Raw genomic sequence first — 21,713 nt, 5'->3', positions numbered from 1 at the left:
CTGGAACAATAATGAAGGAGGAAACCTTAGAGGAACAAGAATGTACACATCACAGGACATCCAGAGTTCAGAGAACCAGACCCATCCAAGGATCAAGAAGTGTACTCGGGTACTACGAAAATCCCTGAGATTTAGTAACTTTCTTTGACATTGTCTTGGGTGTGATCACTCAGGAACCATAACTTCATAAATAGAGAACAGGCATATTGGACTGAGGAGACTAGCTCCTCAGAGAGTATGCAATTACCTAAAATGTTCAACCTCTCTCTTACGTCTTTCATTAAAGCAAGCTTTCTATTGTATTCTGTTGTGTACTGAAAACACACAAAAGTCCCATAGACGTTCGATTTACAATATCTGTTCTCTGATGTCTGTGAAGGAAATTCCTAGGAACCCACGGCAAGCCATGTCCAGGGGGGAAGGGAGCCAAGGTCTATGGAAACCAGGGGTGTTTCTTGCCGTCGAGCTATCTGGTCTCCAGAGTAAGACAGGTTATGTGACCCCAGCAGGAAGACTTTTGGGTTGAAGTGACCATACCTTTTAGTTTGTCCTAAACCCCACTGCCACTGGCCTGCCAGTTTCACTATCTACAAGTTCATCATTAGGTATCCATCTGTTCCTCCCTCCACGTGACTGGTGTAACCAACATTTATTCCATTTACGGTTAATTCACAATGAATTGGAGTCACTTACAAAATAAAGATTTTTACACACCAATATCATTTAGACATTCTGCATTAGGGTGAATTACACACAAGTAAAGGAAAATCCGACTTTTAAAAATACCCACACAGACAGTGGTGACTTTTCTTTCGAATGAAAATGTGACAAAATTCTTAAGATTTTAAAATCTTTATTGTTTTAAACTGATTTCAAAAGATGCAGTCAAATAAGTATATGAGCAGGAATATTAGCAGCTGCATTGCAGAAAAAGACAATTGCTCTCAGGGCCTCATTACAGGTATGGTGATAACAATAAAAGCAAGTGGCATTTTTAATACCTCCTATTTTATTAAATTCCACCCATATACAGGCTGCCCTCCCGTGGGATGCTTACGGCATGAGCACCGTAAAAAGCAGCGCATGGGATAAATATTGGTTACTTACCATCATACAGATCCTTCTACGCTCCACATGCCATATATCTTTTCCATTGGACCCCACCTTGTTAAAAGGGAGATATTTAAAAAATAAAAGTAGGTTTTTAAAATACCACGTGTTTGTCATGTTTCCACCATACCTTTAATGAAGACTTGACTCTAGAACAGGTATCGACATTAAGATTGGGTAAGAAGTAGCTAAAAGCAGCTCCTCGGTATCCAACATTAACCAGTGACCAGAATCTACCACTGAGGAACGAGGAGCTAGCTAATAGCATTGCGTAATTCCAACTTGCATATAAGATACAAACCTATCCTTTTGTCTATTATTTAGGTCCCCTTATGCTTTAAATGTCTTCTAGGTGTGCCCGAATGTGTATTTATAGATTGTCCCAAAGGCACACAGTTAAACTCTCATAAGTGTGTTTGTTCAGCATTAGTTGGACTGGGGAGCCAAATATAGCTCCTGACAGATGGTGCCAAGCTAACCAGGCTCTTTGAGGCTACAAGCAAGCACTAAATAACTCCCAACTCCCCTCAATTACGAACCCTGTCGAATTAACTTCAAAATAACCCTACATGGAGAAATGCTTTTGTGTTTTTATAAAAATATGCTTGAATTACAGAGAAATAATGCTCACAATATCAAAAGTTGTGTGGCGATGTAAGTGCATGGACACGTTAGGAATCATTAAGTGGCATGCGTGTAAAACAGATCACATACGACAGAGTAAATCATCACATTTACTCCGCAGAAGCGGAACTCGCTACAGGTATAAACTAGTGCTCAGCAACCGGTAGGCCATGGAAATAGTGACACAGAAACCAACAAAGAAGGACAGCGCTCGGCACGGCTGAGGCAGAGGAACCAGGTAGGAGATGGAATGGAAGACTCTCGATCCCACGAAGATCCTGAAGTGCAGCAGAGCGGTGTACAAGTCCGGCCCGCTCAGAGCGTACAAGAGGCCGATGCCGAAGAAAGGGACAATATTCTCAAGATCATTCAGGTGACACCTAAAGAAAGACACCAGGCGGCTGGGTTAATTCTGATGGGCGAAAATCTGCACAAAATAGCAAATCAGGAAAACAGTCCCAATACGGATCAAATTAGATACAAATAGGATTGCCTCATTTAAAAATGATTCTTTCCCCATTTCATTTCTGACAGCTAAATCAGAAGGCTCATCATTTTGTTTGTAAAATATTCCATTTCCTTTCTCATTACATTACTCTCATATCGTTGCATTCCAAGTATAGTGTCCCTCCATCTCTTTGCAATAATAGTTCATTATATTTATTGGAAAAAATAAATTGGTAGATTTGCGCTGCTCATAAATATGATGGGCCAAAGGCACTAAAACAGAAGATGTAACAGCCCTCGGGGGGTTGGCGGGGACTGGCCATAACGTTTGTTTTTTGTAGAAAAAAGCAAAGCGCAAAGAGTTGTGCGAATGCAAACAGCAAACTAGGTATTGCAGGAGCAAACCAGAAGGAAACCCTAGCCATCTGTTTAACCCTCCGATTGCTGCAGATGTTTTAACAATCAATGTAAAGAGGTTTGTAGTTCAACGTGTAGGGATACATGTACTTACCTACCACGTGTAGGGATAAATGAACTTGCTTACCACGTGTAGGGATAAATGAACTTACCTACCAACGTTGGTATACCCCATTACCCTTTCCTTAAATTTGATGGAACCCATCTAATGCAAGTACTTAGGATAAACTATTTTACAATTGAATGCTTTGTCATTCCTGCATGGCCTTATGCTCCCAAACACACTATCAGACACCTAGATTTAGCAATTGTTTTATAATTTATATGTATTTATTTTATAATTGGTTATTTATAACAAGCTTAATACCCAGAGGTTTCTAAGTGTGGACCCAGGTATTGAACCTGTGTTGTTCCATGACGTCTTTGTGGCCCCTGAGCTATCCTCCAGTTCCGGGTATGCCTACCAAGAATGCCGAACAATGCATAGGTTGACAGACATCCTGGTTTTGCCGGCACTGTCCCGGTATTTGGTACTCTGTCCCCCTTTCTCAAGATTATGTTCCCATTGGAAACTGCAGTGGTCCCGGGTTTTTTGTAGTAGGGGTTCATAGCTGGCAGCCAGGAATGCACAATCTAGCACAGAAGAAATTCTGTATTTTACTATTTAAGATAGTGTTAGTTTGTGATAAATGAGTTATAATATGTGTTTCTTTGACCAGTAACACTTAAAACCCCCTCCCCTCCAAACGCTACTGAAGTGTAGTGCCTTTTACGGCACTTTCAAGAGTTAGTCCTACTTTTATGTTAGTTGCCCTGTCTTGGTTTTTACTTTTTAAATGCGGTCACCCTAATAGAGTCCCAAATTCTTGTGTTGGATTTGCAGAAACAGACTTAGCGTGTTAGGCCCAAGCATGGATGGCATTTGCTAGGGCAGCTGGGAGGTACTACCTGCTACCCTGAAAAGCTCACTGCTACCCCTGGCAGTGCCACTGCCACCCCTGGACAAAGTGGCACTGTCAGTGAGAAATGTGTGGCTCTTGGAGCCATCAAGATTGCTATAGATAGAAAAGGGCACCATCTAATATCCATCTTTAAAAAAACACTTACATTTATTAAAACGCTATAAAAAGGCTAATTTGCTTAAAATCGGCACGATTTTAAAAAAAACAATCCTACTTTTGCACTTCTTGAATGTGGACAGTCAACATTTCTGGAACTGAACTGGTTCCAGAGCATTGTTTTTTTTTTTTTAACATGATAGTGGTGGAATCTTTATTTTCATAGATTAGGTTAACAGACTACAACAATTAAAGGAATTCACTGTTTATGTACAGAAAGCAGAGGCACGCTTCTAATCATACTAACAAATGAATCTCCTTTCACCCCGACCTCAAATATTCTTTACATTCTAACAATTGCAGTTGTGGGTTTATAATATATCAAAATGTAAAGAAACAAGGATGGTCAAAGCATCCACACCGAACATGGGACAGCTTGAGCTGCTGCCATTTTTTCCTCTTGAATATTAATAAGTCTGTATGTTCCAGAAATGAAAGATATTGTATGAGGATATTCTTAAACTTAAGCAACTAGGCAACATATAAAGCATTGTGTTGAGGACAAACGTCAGCTTCTCACTCCAGCAGCTGCAATAGTTCAGTGAGTTAAGTACTCGCTTCAGTGGTATTTGCGGAGCCTGCAGTCATAGGAAAACATTTTAGTCCATCATTCCAAAGACGATACACTGAATATCATTCAATTAGGTACCAATGTCGCCTATCATTACAGAGCTCAGAAGTGGTACTGCTCCATTCTGCAGCACGGGATAGAAGGATGCATTATATTTGGTGAGATAGAAGTAAAGTGCCGTATGTGAGCTTTGAGGCACAATGATTTCACTGAGAAACCTGTCTGCAAATCCCTTCAACCACTGACATGTACATCCTCTTCAGGTAACAGGGGCTCAAGCTCCAGGCCAGGATGTATGGGTGCAAAGATATAATGGCAGTTGTTTGTGCATGGCTTAAATATGATGACTATACAACTGGCATGCAAGGCTATAGCTGACACTGGCTGTCAAGTATGCCGCTCTCTAATTCGTCATGCTGGGCAAGGACTCTTTCCTCCATGCTTTCCTACCAGTGCATGGAAGCCATCCATGTCTGTACAAGGTTCTACCAGATTATTTTAAATGAAGAGAATATGGGCATACTAGAAATAATCTCCTGTGTCACTCTCCAGAGTCCTTACTTCGGGCTTCCTGCAAGTGCTACGCCACTCAGCTTTCATTTTGATGACAACCTGTCCCTGATCTCCCGTGTCAAGTTTATTCCACCTCCATACCAATCACGAAGGTCAAGCATCCACAGCTTTCCTCCATATAGTATGCATCAGTAACAGACTCATCTACACTATGGCACTAGCCGCACCAGAAACCTCTCATCTGTACATACCAGAGAATCAAGAATACTGTATGTTTCCCCAACTCAGAAAATGTGTCCACTTCTCCGCTTCCTTGGCCTACTTGCACACACATCAAGTGGGCAAGGAAATTACAGTCAAATATCTTTGCATGATCTGCAGATGCCCTCCATCTCTGCCTCCAGGCTTTCATTCCAATGTCAGAAATGTCAGCACTGTGTTCTTGCCAAACTCCTTAGCTCTCCTCCCTTTCGTCTTATACTGGTCCTGCAAGTTGTTGGCTGTTGTGACGATTTTTCAGATGGTGTCACTTCTGCCCACGACAGAATCCCTTCCCATGAATCTAGGGAGGTGAGGCAGCTAACCAATAGACCCCCTATTGGTGTTTACATGCGGGAGGATCTCATGGGGATGGACTCCTCTCCTGGGGATAAGGATGCAATTGGGAGGCACAACCCCTGTGAAACCCCAACACAGAGACTGACGATAACGCCCAAATCTTATCAACATAAGATCACCTCCAAAACTAAAAGTTATTGTGAAATATTGAACCCGTCTGATGACAAAAGTACTGAGACAAAGAAGCACTCAAAACTACTACATTTGAGCGGGATGAATGCTAGAGCAGCTGCTGTCAAATGGAAAGACTATGTTCTTCGTCATCCGCTGACCAATTCTGAAAAGCTGGAAACTGATATACAACCATAGGGAGAACCAAGTGACCGAGTAGGCTGCATCATCAAAACCTGCAAAGGTGGTGCAGGACTCTGGGAGACTGCAGTGAGGCTAGTCACCAAGGCTTGGAATAGGAATAGCATGACGTCTGAAAAGTGTCTTGCGAGTCAGTTGGGAATGGCTCAGTATACTTGCAGCGACAGAGGTGGTAGCATGACCTGTAGTGGGTGGACTGTTCAGTCCGACAACAGTGCCTAGACCGCCTACCGTAACCTACAGTATTGCCACAGTCACCAGAAGAGAGCGAGAGACTGTGAAGGAGGTGTAATCTGTCATGGTGGCGCCGAGGCGGTCCACAATAACTGGAGGTGGAGAGAGGCGAGACGCCGAGGACTACTAAATGAAGAAGTTGAACAAAGAAGTGTGGTCCCACGACCCCTGATGGACCCGGTGAAGAGTTTAGCAAAATCTGACATTGTTCCTGGGATGCGAAAGCCCAAGCAAAGCTACCTTCCCCCATTATTTCTGTGCTCAGGCTCTCCATTTCAAAGAAAATTGCTTTCAAGCTTCCAGGATGAGAGGAGGGCTGTGTTCACGCGTGATAGAGCCATGTATTGGTGTAGCTGAGTCAACCTACAGCCAACCCTTAAATAGGTTGAACTCTGAACAACTCTTAAAAATACAGGGATTTAAATTCGAAATGTGATGTGGTCAAGATTTCAATGACAAAACTGGCTGGTTATGTTCAGAGCGCAAAGGTGAGCCATGAGGCCTGAAAGATAAGAATGCCTCCTACAGACTGTGACTGGCAGGACTGGTTAATGACTTTAATTGCAAGCTCATGTAAATAGATAGCAGGTGCCCAGAGCTTGTGGTCTGAGGGGAAACGAAAACAAACTTCAAAAAAACAGTGAAATGAAAGTTAAGAAAATCTAAATAAATGTTGAAGATTCCCATTAGTTTAAATGGACCATAAATATTGTTTGTTTCCTCAGAAACGATAAGTCACAAGAGGCCATTCAGGTGTCGTTTTAAAGCTTATTCCAAAATTCTCCTCAAAAATCTGAATTTTGGGGCTCTAGTTATAATTGGAAATGTGGTGGCTGCTTCTCAGAAATGCCACAACACGACACTCAGGAAGGTAGTGGATTCCGGAATCATGTACCTGTCTGTAAAGTTTGGTGACACTAATTTATATTAATTTTGTATAAATGACAACAAAAAAAACACAGTTCGCACGTGCAATATCTTGACAATATGAGAGTCATTTTGATGAAACCGCCATGATTAGAGGAACACAATAATGTTTATTTGTAAATTGCAAACATTTGTCATGTGATTTTTTTAGGTGAAAAATCTGAAAAGTGTAAATGGGAATTCTGGTGGGTGTACTTATTCCTCCCAAGATTTGAGTTTCAGAACTCACAGGGCCTATCGGCAGAGAGGGGTTGAACCTTGGGGAGGAGTGCGCTGTAAGGGGTCCAATGAAAATTCCAAACTCATAAGTTAACACCTCCCAATTTTAATATTTGGGAGGTGTGACTTAGGTGTTCAAAAGAAGCTGCACAACCCAGAGAGGGGGACTTGCCTCAAAATCATCTGGGTGAAATACTGAAAGAAGGTGGCATAATGTAACCTTACCAGGACAGCTGCCTGAATCATCTGGGAGATAATGGCCTGATACTACCTGGGTTGGAAAGGACTAGAAATTGCTGCAGGGTTCACTTTGTCTGGGAAGGCAGCAATTGGGAAATACTGGAGCTGACTGCACTCCATGACTAAGGAGAGCCAAATGAGGGATGGGTGCTGGTGACTATCTTTGACTGAAGTCCCAGACTATATCCCCGTGCTTCCCCAAAAGAGGAGCCCTGCTCACTTTCCTGAGCAGTAAAAACTGAGATTTGCAATGTAAGTAGCTGAATCCAAATGAAACCAAGTGTGTGGGGGATCTGCTTGCCTTAATTGCTTGCTCTATGCACTTCCCAAAGAGATAACCCTCCGCACTTAACCTGGCCTTCCTGGACTAGGCACACAAATCCCTTCTCCCATCCCTCGCCCTTGCTGTCTGCGTAGTTAAACTAACTGAATGCACATAAAAAACAGTAATTTCGATGTCTGTCTGCCCCTTGTCCCCCCAGCACTGTGCAACTGAAATACTTGTGTTAGTGGCACATCATAAAATGCCAAACCAACTTACCACTCCCCTCCCCTCCCCTCCCATGATCCATGCCCCTTATATTAAGATCTACTTTTGTGCATTAGCAAGAAATGTCCTCTACTATGGCTGTTGAGTTGTTACATGCCTCCACGTCCCCCCCCCCTTTCCTCATACTCTCACTACTTGTCACACACTTGCATTAATGTCAGTTTGTTATCCTTGTACCCCCTTGTCCTCCCCTCACGGTTTCCAACACTATCTGTTAAGGCACTTGAACTGTGGGATATATTGACCCACTGAACAGTATTGCCCCACATCACTAAGCAGCATTTGCGCAGAAACAACCACAAAAGGGTTACGCTGGCTCACTTGAGCGCCATGGCTCAAAACAGCGTTTTGCAACAACAACAAAAATGGCTGCACCATCCTGCCAAGCACACATCGGGCAGGATTGAACCAGGGAGCACATTAAAGGAGATTGCAAGTGTGTTCCAGCATCAACAAGTGGAAAAAGCAGTGTTGCTGTGCTACACAAGCCAAAATCTCTATTGAAAAGAAACCCTTTTTTCACCTTTAAAAAAATGTGGATTTGACGCTAAATTCCCTTTGCTCCTTAAAGCCACTGTGATTAATAAACCCTCCCAAGCCCTGTGTGTATCACTGTTCCTCAGCAAAACCAGGCATGATTCTGAATTGACAAGCCCAGTCAAACCAAAAAAAAAAAAAAAAAAAAAAAAAAAAGCAACCAGGAACTTTACTTTTACTTACACGGGAAACACGTTCATTTTCTTTGCAAAAGTATCAAAAACTCAGCTATTCTGAGAGAGACTCTAACTAGCTGAGCCATGTTTGTTTCAATGTTTCTGTGCTGCAGACCAACTCCAGCATTTCAAGAGAATAATTATAGCTGCAAGGCAGTGTGTGAATCTGCTGGAGATGAAAAGCTGAATTTAAGAAGGAAAGGCCAGCTGCACTATGTGTAAAAAAATGGGCTTTTGCAAATGAAAGAAAAACAACTGCCTGTGTTTTGAAACAGTACTCTGGTGAATGAAAGCCTGCCAGTCTTTAGCAATATGAAGGGGTTTGTTGTGGTGAGACTATATAGCATGGTTTATTTTATGCAAGCGGCTTGCTTTAATTCTGGATCTAAGATCAGAAATTATAGATTCAATCTATTTGGCTGGAGCTACAAGTTGAAAAACAGGGTTTCTGCTTGGAGGGGTGGCACCAAAAGGAGGGCTCTCTCTCAGCAGATACGGACAACCCCTGATAATTACAGGGTTGAACAGATGTTTGTCTCTGCTGGGACCCACAAAGAAGCTCCCAGGGAAGGAAGTCTGAAGGGGCAATATAACTTCAATCCAGGGAGAAACCCCCACCATGCTCTAAAGGAAATGACAATTGGCAGCTGTGAAGGACAAAAAAAATAAATCAACCCAAGAACAAAGATACTGCCATTTGGCCCCAAAGACTATTTCCGGAATAAACTTTAAAGACTTCTATCTTTGCAGCAAGACTTTGAAAAATTATAAAAATCAAAGTTTAAAAATTATTTTTTGTGCTTTCCTTTGAGACATGGTAGAAGTCGCTGACACATTGAGGGCAGAAATGGCAATGTATTGAGGATAAATTGAAAAGTATCAATGTTGCAAACATAAAATTTGGTACATACATCCCTGGGGATAATTCGCATCTGGGTAGAAAGTCATGCAATTTTAAGCCAATCTGTAATGCTAAAAATTACCAAAATGTATCAGAAGGGCGAAACAAGGTCTCACAGACTTGAGGATTAGACTGATATGTGCTGCACATAATATGTGACCTGTGTGTATAATTTACTAAGAGATTGCAGTTGTATAAATGTCTGTTTTTGGCAAAATCAAATTTTCAGTAAAGTAAATGTGAGAGTTTTTGGACATTGGAAACCTCACCTCATAAATCTGACATCATTCCCTTGGAAATCCAATCAGTTGAGAGCAAGGCAGAGACTAGCACCCCTTCCCAATACAAGTAGTTTATGGGTGTGCTTAGTTAACCCTGCCCAGCCTATACTTTGATGATGTCATTATTCACTATAAAGAAGGGTCGCTGGCAAGACTTTAGACAGACACTCTTCCTGATTTCCTGCACTGTGTTCCTGTACCTGTCATCTTCCAGATCCAGACCCCAACAAGGCCAAGCATGGCTGATCCTACTCCAGGGCCCACTGCAAAACCCAAGCAGTGCTGATCCCATTCCCAGCAAGGCCTCCAATATAACAAAAACTAAATTTCCCATTAACAAGGGGGAAGCTGTGGTACCATTGGCATCCTGATCCAGCCTGGCCTGCTACCACTCACTGCATGCTGCTGCAATCCTGATACCCTAATGACACATATTATCCTGTGACCAGAATTGCTAGTACAGAAGTGCTACCCGGTAACCAGAACTGCCCAGATGTTTGCCAGGCGCCCTGCCATGTAGTGACCAGAACCGTTGACTGTCCAAAATCCAAAATCTAAGTGGTGGACTGAGAGTGTCAATTGCCACCCCATCTAAACCCATAGCCTATCTTGTTTAGGTCCTTATCCCACTCAATAAGTCATCCTATCCTTATCCTGATAACTCGTAAAACTGTCAGAATCATTCTTGCGACCCTGCCATTGATTTCTAGTGCTAGCACCATCTCTTTAGTAATTTTGTCTTGTGAAATCCTAAGCCATTAATACTATTTTGGGTGATCGGACTGGTTCCGCCGGGGTGGGAGCGGGGGCGACATGGTTGAACTCGCGAATCAACTCTGGAGCTTACTGTGTCCCTCTTTGGAGGCATAGCCTGAATAATCTAGTGTAGAGTAAAATTATTCTTGTCACAACTGATTTTCTTTCCTTTTTAGCGTGCCTTCATTTACTCAAAGTGCACCTTCTTAGATCTTGCATAACTCATTCACGATTTACAATATTTCACCCATTTTTCAAAGAAACCGTTTTAGTAAATTTAAACGGAAAACAGAAATATTTGCAGTTTCCGTGTCATTTTTATTGTAAACTGTTTTAAATCTTCCATTCATTTTTCGAACTGTATGCTCTTGCTAATCCATTGCTTGGGATTGTTAATACCTTTACATTGTTGCTTTAGAAAAGAACTGTATTTGTTTCAAGGTTTTTGCACACATTATTCTATTCATCCATCTCTGAGTGTCCTTTTTAAAGTTGCAAGGGTTCCAAATCTGTTTTTCACTCTTATTTGGGGAGGAAAGGTCAGATCTGGATTCTGTTTTTCAACTTCTTATTCCTGATCACCTGCTCCTTCCTTATATCCATTCAGAATTGATTATTTGTCCTTATATCCATTCAGAATTGATTATTTGTGGGTTGAGGGAACTTTGCAGGGGGAAATCACACCTTGAGTGCTATCTGTCCTAAATCAAAAGTGCTCCTATTCTGTTGTGCTGTGTATGTACTCCACTAAAAAGTCAAACCCAGTGCATTGATCATATTCTCATTGTTACTATAACTCCATTGGTGATTGCTGCCCTATATTAAAAGTGTGTGATTTCTTTTGAATTTCAAATAAATAAATAAATATTGCATTTGACCAACCAGCCTGGTTCATGGTCCATTGTGACCTGGGGTATTTGAAAAGGGGGTGTGACATGAGTGCTGTAGAATCCCAAAATTGAATCCACATAAAGAAGGATAAAAGCACCTCAGTTAGGTGCTACATACTAGGCCGAGACCATGGTGTGCAGGTCGCTTGATTGAAATCCTTAACAGAACTAGGAGAAATGTTGACAGGCCTAGTATGCTTATTATTATTGTATATCATTCGGAATTCTCCAAGGCCATTTGAATGATTGTATCCCATGTTCCTGCCCCCCACCCCCGTCTTGGAGCGCTTTGAAACACTTGTTTTGTGTCTAAGTGCTTTATAAATAATAATACCATTAATAGGTTTCCCTTTATAGAGGGTTCGGGTAACCAGAGTAGACCCTTAGCATATTTTACAGAATAATAATAACTTGCATCTCACATATAGATTGACGTAGGGGGAGTTCGAAAACGCCACCCTCTTTACTAGCGGTAATTCAAGTACAAGTCATTTAAAGTAATTGGGTACACCTATTTTTCGTGTCAACCCCAGATTTCCCTTAAGTAAAGGGGTGTACTTGTCCAAAAACGAAATTCTTAACTGTCATCACTCCCCAGACCTGGTCTTTCAACAGAGGGATGCTGGATATAACTGAAGCCTGGGTTGTTGTTGCTCGGTATGAAATCAAGTGTGATTTCTAATTGAAAAATGCACCTTCTCTCCTGACAGTGAGTAAGTGACCCTGATAGAAGGATGATGTTGCATTGCTTTGGGATGAGGAAGGAAGGAGGGTACTACCAATCCAACGTATTCTCAAATGTCTGTGTGATTTTAAAACTGCTAGCATTTGTTTGGTTTTTTTTTATTATTATTTATTTATTTTCAAGATTTTCAATAAACAAAATATACATTACCAAAAGTTCAAACAGAGTATCAAACATAACACTCAGTGTTTCATAGGTACAGAAGCAAAACCAAAGTCCAAATCATGGATAAAAATTGAAACATTTCTGATAATACAAGACACATTTCGTATCAATCGCAATATAAGATACCTAATCCAAAATATTACGATTAATAAAAAAAAATTAAAAAAATAAGAATAAATAACACAACATAGAACTGGTAGCATTTGTAAGAGAGCAGGGAAATTGAAAATACAAAGCACTGCATGTCTGAAATAGCTTTTTAACATAGAAAATGTTGCAGTTGTTTTAAATCTAGCCATTATCAATAAATGCTAATACACATGATCTAGTAATGTGCCACAGTATTATTTAATTTTGATCTAAAAAGGGGTTTGTGGGACAAGAGGGTGACACTGTTATTTAGCCTGTGTTCCATGGTCAAAAGTGAAATTCAACAGTAACGTTCCCAAAAAGTGAGTTTTGTATTGAAGCGTTGTTTTCTGCCAAAGAGAAGGTGGCGTGTGTAAGCATTTAGTGCAAATATTGATTGAACCTAGAATGTAAATAAATATATATTCTCCCGGTGCCTCCGCTTGGTTCTTGGCTCATTGTTGGCACAGGGGGAGGGATCTACGTGGATCTATGTGAGTCATGTCCCGGGAGGATAGCTCAGTGGCAACGTGCATGCCTTGGGAGCAGGATGACAGGAAGCAACACAGGTTCGGTCCCCGGGTCCACGCTTAGAAACCTCTGGGTGTTTAAGCACGTTATAAATACACAACTAAGAAAAAAAAAACAATTACGCGACTAAAAAACAAACAATTCCTGTAACAGCGCCTTGATGCCTGTGGGATGTGTGAGCGCTTTAAAAATGCAAAATAAAATAGACAGGGCTAGCTTAAACCAGCCACTTCAAATCATTTGTTGCTGCAACCACTACCATTTCCTATACAGTTGCCAGGTCTGAAACCGGCTTGGTGTACGCGATTCTGCACTTTCACAAAGGATTGCAATTGATGTGCAGCCAACGCTTCAAATAACTTGCTTACACATAAGGATGCATGAAGACAGGCCAATAGTTAGACAGGAGGAAAAGATCTAAAGAGGGGATGGGCAGCGATCCTACATGACCCCTTACAGATCAGAGAGGGAAACAGGGCCAAATGAAGAGAACAGAGCAGTTGGGACCACCCCCACCTGCCCAGATCCTATCAAGGAGCCAGGAAAACTCCCAGAGGCTGACCCTTTTAGATCCTCTTGGATTTTTGCAATTTTGCCCAAACAAAATGGGTCATCTCCTCACAAAAGGTTTGCGAGGGGATGATGGACTTCCTAGGTTCTACTGTGGAGCGTGGCTCTGGCAATACTTTGACATGTTCTTGCGCTATATTTGGGGTTGAAAAAAGGTGATATAAGAAGGGACTCCGTTCAGCCTGGATGTTCATTATTTTTATTTGTTATAGATGTGCAGTGGGCGTTTGTTCACACCTTCAGCCCGATGGTCAATCTTTCCTCCAGGCCCTTTCTAGGAACACTACTTTGCTTTTTCTGATTTCAGTGAACTGGTACACCCCTCTTTGGGCTTACTACCTGAAGGCTTATGTTTTCTCAGCAACCCAGGAGCTAGGACCACTTTACTTGTCCATTATCAGCATGCGCGAAGTAGGGACAGTGCGCCTCTGACCAGGATCAACTGAGCCGGTCCTCTTACACAGGCAACCCAGAAGGCTCCCTTAACTACGCCACTGAAAGCGTAGCCGGAAGCGCTTCTACATAGCCACGGCAGACGCGGTCATCAGGCCCGGTTTACCACACAATCAGCATTCACCAGCAAGACAAAGCACTGCATTGAAGACCGTCGCATACTGAAATCAGTCCAAGACACACAGAATCAATGGAAGATACAACCCCTTCGATCCTTACAGGTAGTCCATATCGAGATCACACTGCTTTCAGCAATACGGTCCGGAGGAAAGCACAGAGGATACTATATACATTCTAACTGAAACCATGTTCAGATATCACTGTGCTGTAAACACGGAAAGTGTTGACTCTTGAATTGTGCTACTATTAAACACAACACGCAAAGTCACCTTAACTACTAAACTCACCACGTTGCACTGAAATGTGCCATACTGTGTTTAATAGACGTGAACGTACTAGAAATGCTGTCAGTTTCTGATCCATGTGTTATTTTAATTTCGTGTTCTCTTGAATTATCAATATATTTTGTTTTATCAGATTCATACTATTGCTGTTTTTTAATGACAGAGTGATCCTCACTTCTGCCCCACTTTTGGTTACTACCTGTACTATATTGTGTCAAAGGGAGGGGTAGCCTGGGCTCACCTGTATTTTGTTCTAACCATTATCAGCCCATACATAAGTAGAGCGGTAGGTGCTGGCATTACCAAGGCCACAAGAAGCAACTCTAACCAGCTCCATGTCTCTGAAGAATTTCAACTAATGTGTAAGCACTTTCCTGATGTAAGATCCAGGGAACCCAAGCGCTGTAGCATGGTTAATTACCCCTCTAGCTATAGGATATCTAATAGCAGCACACCAGAGACATTTCTATGCTAAGTGCATGCTAAAAACTGCTAAAATGGATGTCTAGATCCTGAAGTGCTTGGAACGCTCACTAAATTGGTCTCATCTTTTATCTAACCCCTTTCTGTATCTCCTCCTTCCCGCACAGACTTCCTTCTTCCCCACAGACGAAGGTCTGGAGACAACCAGGCAGGGTCACAATATGCCACCTCTCGAGCAAGGTCAGGTGCCATTTCGATCACTATGGTGGTGATGGGCGTAGTATAAATATTATATAACATAACAGATCATCAAGAAGCAAGAGAAGGGAACCTGCTTTCAGTGCTAGTTCGGTGCTCTCTGTGTGCGCACCTTGCTTCAAAATGCAGCAAAACCAAACAAAAGTAAGGAAGGATGTGTACAGTTATCCTAGAGGCTGGAAAATTGGGGCTCTCTCGTAAAATAAAGGTTAACCTTATCATATGAACTTAAGATAAGCTTAGGTCTTTGTGCCGTAGCAGAGGAGGTGAGTGGACAGCATATTTGAACTCACCTAGGCCCACCACACTGTAATTTTGTAAACATCAAGCCCCCAGCCCCCGTTGTCTGCCCTTGCATTGCTGTACCCTCTTCCTGGTTGCTGCTTCCCCTTCCCGCCTCCCCGACCCGCCCACCGCCCCTGATTGGCCCATTCTCTGTGTTGCCTGCAGGCCTTACAGCCTGCACTGCCTCGCGCTCGCTTCTTTGTGCCGTAGCAGAGGAGGTGAGTGGACAGCATATTTGAACCCACCTAGGCCCACCACACTGTAATTTTGTAAACATCAAGCCCCCAACCCCTGTTGTCCGCCCTTGCATTGCCGTACCCTCTTCCTGGTTGCTGCTTCCCCTTCCCGCCTCCCCAACCCGGCCACCGCCCCTGATTGGCCCATTCTCTGTGTTGTCTGCAGGCCTTACAGCCCGCGCTGCCTCGCGCTCGCTTCTTTGTGCTGTAGCAGAGGAGGTGAGTGGAGAGCATATTTGAACCCGCCTAGGCCCACCACACTGTAATTTTGTAAACATCAAGCCTCCAGCCCCCGTTGTCCACCCTTGCATTGCCGTATCCTCTTCCTGGTTGCTGCTTCCCCTTCCCGCCTCCCCGACCCGCCCACCGCCCCTGATTGGCCCATTCTCCGTGTTGCCTGCAGACCTTACAGCCCGCGCTGCCTCGCGCTCGCTTCTTTGTGCAGTAGCAGAGGAGGTGAGTGGACAGCATATTTGAACCCACCTAGGCCCACCACACTGTAATTTTGTAAACATCAAGCCCCCAGCCCCCGTTGTCCGCCCTTGCATTGCCGTACCTTCTTCCTGGTTGCTGCTTCCCCTTCCCACCTCCCCGACCCGCCGACCGCCCCTGATTGGCCCATTCTCCGTGTTGCCTGCAGGCCTTACAGCCCGCGCTGCCTCGCGCTAGCTTCTTTGTGCCGTAGCAGAGGATTTGAGTGGACAGCATATTTGAACCCACCTAGGCCCACCACACTGTAATTTTGTAAACATCAAGCCCCCAGCCCCCGTTGTCCGCCCTTGCATTGCCGTACCCTCTTCCTGGTTGCTGCTTCTCCTTCCCGCCTCCCCGACCCACCCACCGCCCCTGATTGGCCCATTCGAGAAGATTCCCCCCCATTACCAATCCTCCCAGGGCAGCCCCCCTGCCCGTGCAGCCCCTGTGGCTAAGGACCCGAGGCAAAGGACGGTTCCTACAGAAACGGCTCCAGATCGTATCTGCAGGTATCCGCAGGAGAAGCAAGAAGACAACAATAAGTAAGTGTGGCAAGGGCGGGGACTGAAGCAATTACTTCACGCCATACTACCCTACCACTCACATAACAAAGCATCACCAGTGTACATTCATTATATCTGTAGTATATTTGCATTTGATAACTCTATCCGATACATGTGAAAAGTTGATTTTAGAAATGTGCCCAATAGCCCCTCTGTGAAAAGTTGATTTTAGAAGCTTGCCCAATAGCCACTCTGTGAAAAGTTGATTCTAGAAGTGTGCCCAATAGCCCCTCTGTGAAAAGTTGATTTTAGAAGTGTGCCCAATAGCCCCTCTGCAAATCTTAGAAGTGTGCCCAATAGCCCCTCTGTGAAAAGTTGATTTTAGAAGCTTGCCCAATAGCCCCTCTGTGAAAAGTTGATTTTAGAAGTGTGCCCAATAGCCCCTCTGTGAAAAGTTGATTTTAGAAGCTTGCCCGATAGCCCCTCTGTGAAAAGTTGATTTTAGAAGCTTGCCCAATAGTCCTTCTGTGAAAAGTTGATTTTAGAAGTGTGCCCAATAGCCCCTCTGTGAAAAGTTGATTCTAGAAGTGTGCCCAATAGCCCCTCTGTGAAAAGTTGATTCTAGAAGTGTGCCCAATAGCCCCTCTGTGAAAAGCTGATTTTAGAAGCTTTGCCAATAGCCTCTCTGTGAAAAGTTGATTTTAGAAGTGTGCCCAATAGCCCCTCTGTGAAAAGTTGATTCTAGAAGTGTGCCCAATAGCCCCTCTGTGAAAAGTTGATTTTAGAAGCTTGCCCAATAGCCTCTCTGTGACAAGTTGATTTTAGAAGTGTGCCCAACAGCCCCTCTGTGAAAAGTTGATTTTAGAAGTGTGCCCAATAACCTCTCTGCGAATCTTAGAAGTGTGCCCAATTGCCTCCCTGTGAATTTTAGAAGTGTTCCCAATAGCCTCCCTGTGGAAAGCCTGATTTAGAAATGTACCCAATAACCTCTCAGTGAATTTAGAAGGGTGCCCAATAACCTCTCTATGAATTTAGAAGTGTGCCCAATAACCGAATAATCTAATTCCGTGCGTGCCTAGCTGAACTGACCAATCTCCCTAATAACCCTAATGTGCGAAGTGACTTTAGAATCATGCCTAATACCCTCCTGCATAAAGGCATTAGAATCCACTATTCTACCTAATAGTACCAAATAGCCTAATATGATCTCTGTACACAGTTGAAGCTACAAGTGCTCCTAATAACCTATTATCATCTCTGTCAGGAGCAGAGCAACTACTCTGCCCCAGACTCCAAGCCGCTTACTGAACCACAAGTAAAGGAGATGATTGCATGGTATGACGTTTAGATTCCATTGATAGGCCTCTCTCCCTCTACACAGGTCACTCAGATGTAGCTGAGATTCTGTCCCCAAATTGCATCGATGTTCTAGACTGCTTTGATAGGCCTCTCTCCCACTATTCAGGTCTCTCAAATTTAGCTGGGGTTCTGTCCCCAAATTCCATTGTATGTTGTTCTAGCTTGCATCGATAGGCCTCTCTCCCACTATACAGGTCTCTCAAATCTAGCTGGGGTTCTGTCCCCAAATTGCATTGTATGCTCTTCTAACTTGCATTGACAGGCCTCTCTCCCACTATACAGGTCGCTCAAATTTAGCTGGGGTTCTGTCCCCAAATTGCATTGTATGAGATCCTAGATTGCACTAATTGGCCCCTCTCCCACTATACAGGTCTCTCAATGGTAGTTGGGGTTCTGTCCCCAAACTGCATTTTGTGATGTCCAGACTGCTTTGATGGGCCCCTCTCCCACTATACAGGCCTCTCAAGTTTAGCTGGGGCTCTGCCCCCGACTGCATTCTATGGTGTCTAGATTGCACTGATGGGCCTCTTTCACACTAAACAGGTTTTCAAACCTAGCAGGGGTTCTGCCTCCAAACTGCACTGTGTGACATCTAAATTGCACTAATAGGACCCCCCTCCCACTATACAAGTCTCTCAAATAATCTAACTGCGCATAGCTTAGTACTCTATCAATCCCGGAAACCCACCACAACTTAACTCATTTAAGTCCCATTCCAGCAGACCGTTAACACCCTACCCCCCCCCCCCGACAGCGCACCCTTAGGAAACACACCCTACCCACCGACAGGAAAGCAACACTGAGCCAGAGAACACCCCAGTGCATCCAGAGAAGGAAAAACCGAGGGCGCTGTGACTACACAACATAGCATAGGGGACCAACTACCTTACTACGCCTGCATTTAAACTGGAAAATGGCCCGACCGAGAAAAGGACGCTGAGAAAGAGAAAAAGACCGTGCAACAAGGGGCGCGAACACACAACACCGCCAGAACCCACAAGAAGCAACCCCACTGGAAGGAAACACGCCCAACACAGCCATAACCGGATCAAAATCTACAAGAGAAAAATCCTTATACCTCACACCTTACCTCGCAACAACCATGGTACACCAACAACCCAACCCGGAAACCACGAAACATGCAAAGAACTTCCTGAAACATGTGGAAAAACTATGGGAGCACTCAACAAGAGAGTGGGAGGGTTCTGACCCCATCACACCTTACATCACAAGAACAGAGGGAAAACGTTGTTTTCCACTATATCCTGCACAATACGGTGAAGCACCGACAACCAGCAATGCTACCTCCCACCCAAGAATCGGACTCAATGAAGAAACCACCGCTGGTCTTCACCCGAACAGCATCACAGCAGAAACACCAAGAATAATCAGCCCTGTTACCAACCTACTGGACCGCTTTAATGAAGAAGCTGCCGTCGCCGTTCTTCATCCTACCGACACCAACGCGGAAACACCACAAACAGACAACCACAAACTGGAACAACAAATAACCTCCAAACAAAATCTCACCCAGAAAATCCACTGCAACCTAATAAATGCAAGGTCAATGTCCAAACACTCAACTGAAATATACAACCTCCTTTCAGAAGGAGGCATAGACATCCTATTTATAACCGAAATATGGCTAGACGACAACTACAAGATCACCCTCAACAACTGCCTGCCTGAAGACTTCAAATGCATCCAAACAAACAGTAAATCCAAAAGAGGGGGGGGACTAGCGATCATCCACAAGGAACAACTGGCCATCAAAATGGAAGATCCTCTAAACATCGAGAAATGCGAATCCCTAATACTACGACTCTCAGTAAACCCCAAAACTAAACTGAAATTCATACTGATATACAGACCACCAAACTACGACACGACTTTCATAGACACTTTCACGGAAGCAATCACTACCCTAGCCATCAAGTACAATCATCTGATCATCCTCGGAGATTTCAACATCTGGTTCGACGAAGAAACCACAACCACACAAAAATCCCTAACTGCCCAACTAGCAGCCATGAACCTACAACAACTAGTCAAAGGAGCAACCCACTCAGCAGGGCACACACTTGACGCAATCTTCGCCAACAAGGATCTCATCACCACGGCACCCCAAATTCAAATACTCTGGAGCGACCACTTCATCATCCCATTCATAATCACAATGACTGCCCCAACAAAAAAGCAACAAGAAAAACGACCCATCATGATGAAAAGAAATTGGAGAACCATAAAAAACTCCAACCTAACCGAACTCCTAGAACTCAGCAAACCACAAGCATCAACCATGGAAGAAGCAGATCTAGACAAAAAAGTGGCCCTACTTCATACCTGGATCGCAACAACCCTAGACGTCATCTCCAAAGAAAAGCCCTTCACCCCATCACGCAAGAAAACCACAGCGAAGTGGTTCACCCCACTACTCAATGCCATGAAAAGAAAAAAACGAAAACTAGAATCTGAATGGAGGACCAACAACACCTCCACAAACAAATTGAAATTCTTACAACAGATCCGCTCATATAAAAAGGAAATACAAAAAGCGAAGAGGAAACATTACGACAACCGAATCTTCAGAGCACCAAACGCCCAGAAAGAACTATTCAAAATCATAAACGAAATAAAAAACCCACCAGGCTGCAACAACATGCCAATTCCATCGATGAAACTCTGCGAGGACCTTGGAGACCACTTCAAAAACAAAATAACCTCCATCCAACACACCATTCAAAACAGACTAAGCGATCACAGCGCAAACCCCACTGACACCGACGAGGAACACGCAAACAAGCTACGAAACTTCCCAGAAATATCAGTTAAGGCTTTCGTCAAACTGGTAAACCAAAGCAACAAATCAGGCTCTCCTGAAAACCGCTGCCCCCGGACATATACAAAACAATTCTCAAACAAGCAACCCCCATGGAATACCACAGGAACCTCCTCAACCTCTCAATCTCAACAGGTAAAGTACCACAGGCCTTCAAATCAGCCTACATCAAGCCACTACTCAAAGACACAACATGAAATGTAGTGGACATATCTAAATATAGACCCATCTCCAACATACCTTACTTAGCCAAACTGTTAGAAACTTTGTCTACCAAACAACCCAAGAATTCATAGAAGAGCATTGCCTACTAAACCAGGCACAAGTTGGTTTCAGACCCAAGAGAGGAACAGAATCAGCTCTCCTCTCTATATGGGACTACCTAAAAACAAATGCAGACTCAGACAACAGTACCGCCCAGATTCTTCTGATCTGTCTGCAGCTTTCGACACTGTCAACCACACCATCCTTATAAAGAGATTAGAAGGACTAGGGATAACAGACACTGCCCCACTATGGATCAAATCCTTCCTAACAAACAGAACAGAAACAGTATGGTGAAACCTTTTAAATCCAAACCAAGAGAATCCACGTGCGGAGAACCCCAAGGTTCATCCTTCTCCCCGCTGCTATTCAACACCTACATGTACCTACTAATCAAACTCATCAAAAAACACGGCCTCACATGCTACAACTACGCCGACGATACTCAAATAATCTTCAACATACAAGATACCAGAGAAGAAAACACCACACTAGCGAACTGCCTTCGTGACATATTCAACTGGATGAACCTCAACCATCTCAAAATCAACCCAGGCAAAACAGAGATAATGATTGTTTCAAAAAAGGGAGGAGACATAAACCGCATCCCCTGGACAAGAGAGCTCGGCACCAC

At 43.5% G+C, this 21,713-nt stretch overlaps 1 protein-coding gene across 1 annotated transcript in view; it reads right to left on the bottom strand.

Moving 5' to 3' along the window:
- Positions 1-833: 833 nt before the first annotated feature.
- Positions 834-21,713, bottom strand: part of MGST1 (microsomal glutathione S-transferase 1) — a 62,863-nt gene continuing 41,983 nt past the window's right edge. The window contains exon 4 of the mRNA XM_069628382.1: positions 834-2,114. Within this exon, the coding sequence (XP_069484483.1) occupies positions 1,868-2,114 (247 nt within the window). The 3' untranslated portion in view covers positions 834-1,867. The remainder of the gene's footprint in view (positions 2,115-21,713) is intronic.

Source organism: Ambystoma mexicanum, chromosome 12, assembly GCF_040938575.1.
Source record: "Ambystoma mexicanum isolate Mex_15411 chromosome 12, UKY_AmexF1_1, whole genome shotgun sequence".
Classification (NCBI taxonomy): Eukaryota; Metazoa; Chordata; class Amphibia; order Caudata; family Ambystomatidae; genus Ambystoma; species Ambystoma mexicanum.
Note: the sequence above shows the minus strand (reverse complement) of the source record. Positions and strands in the feature narration are given on the sequence as shown.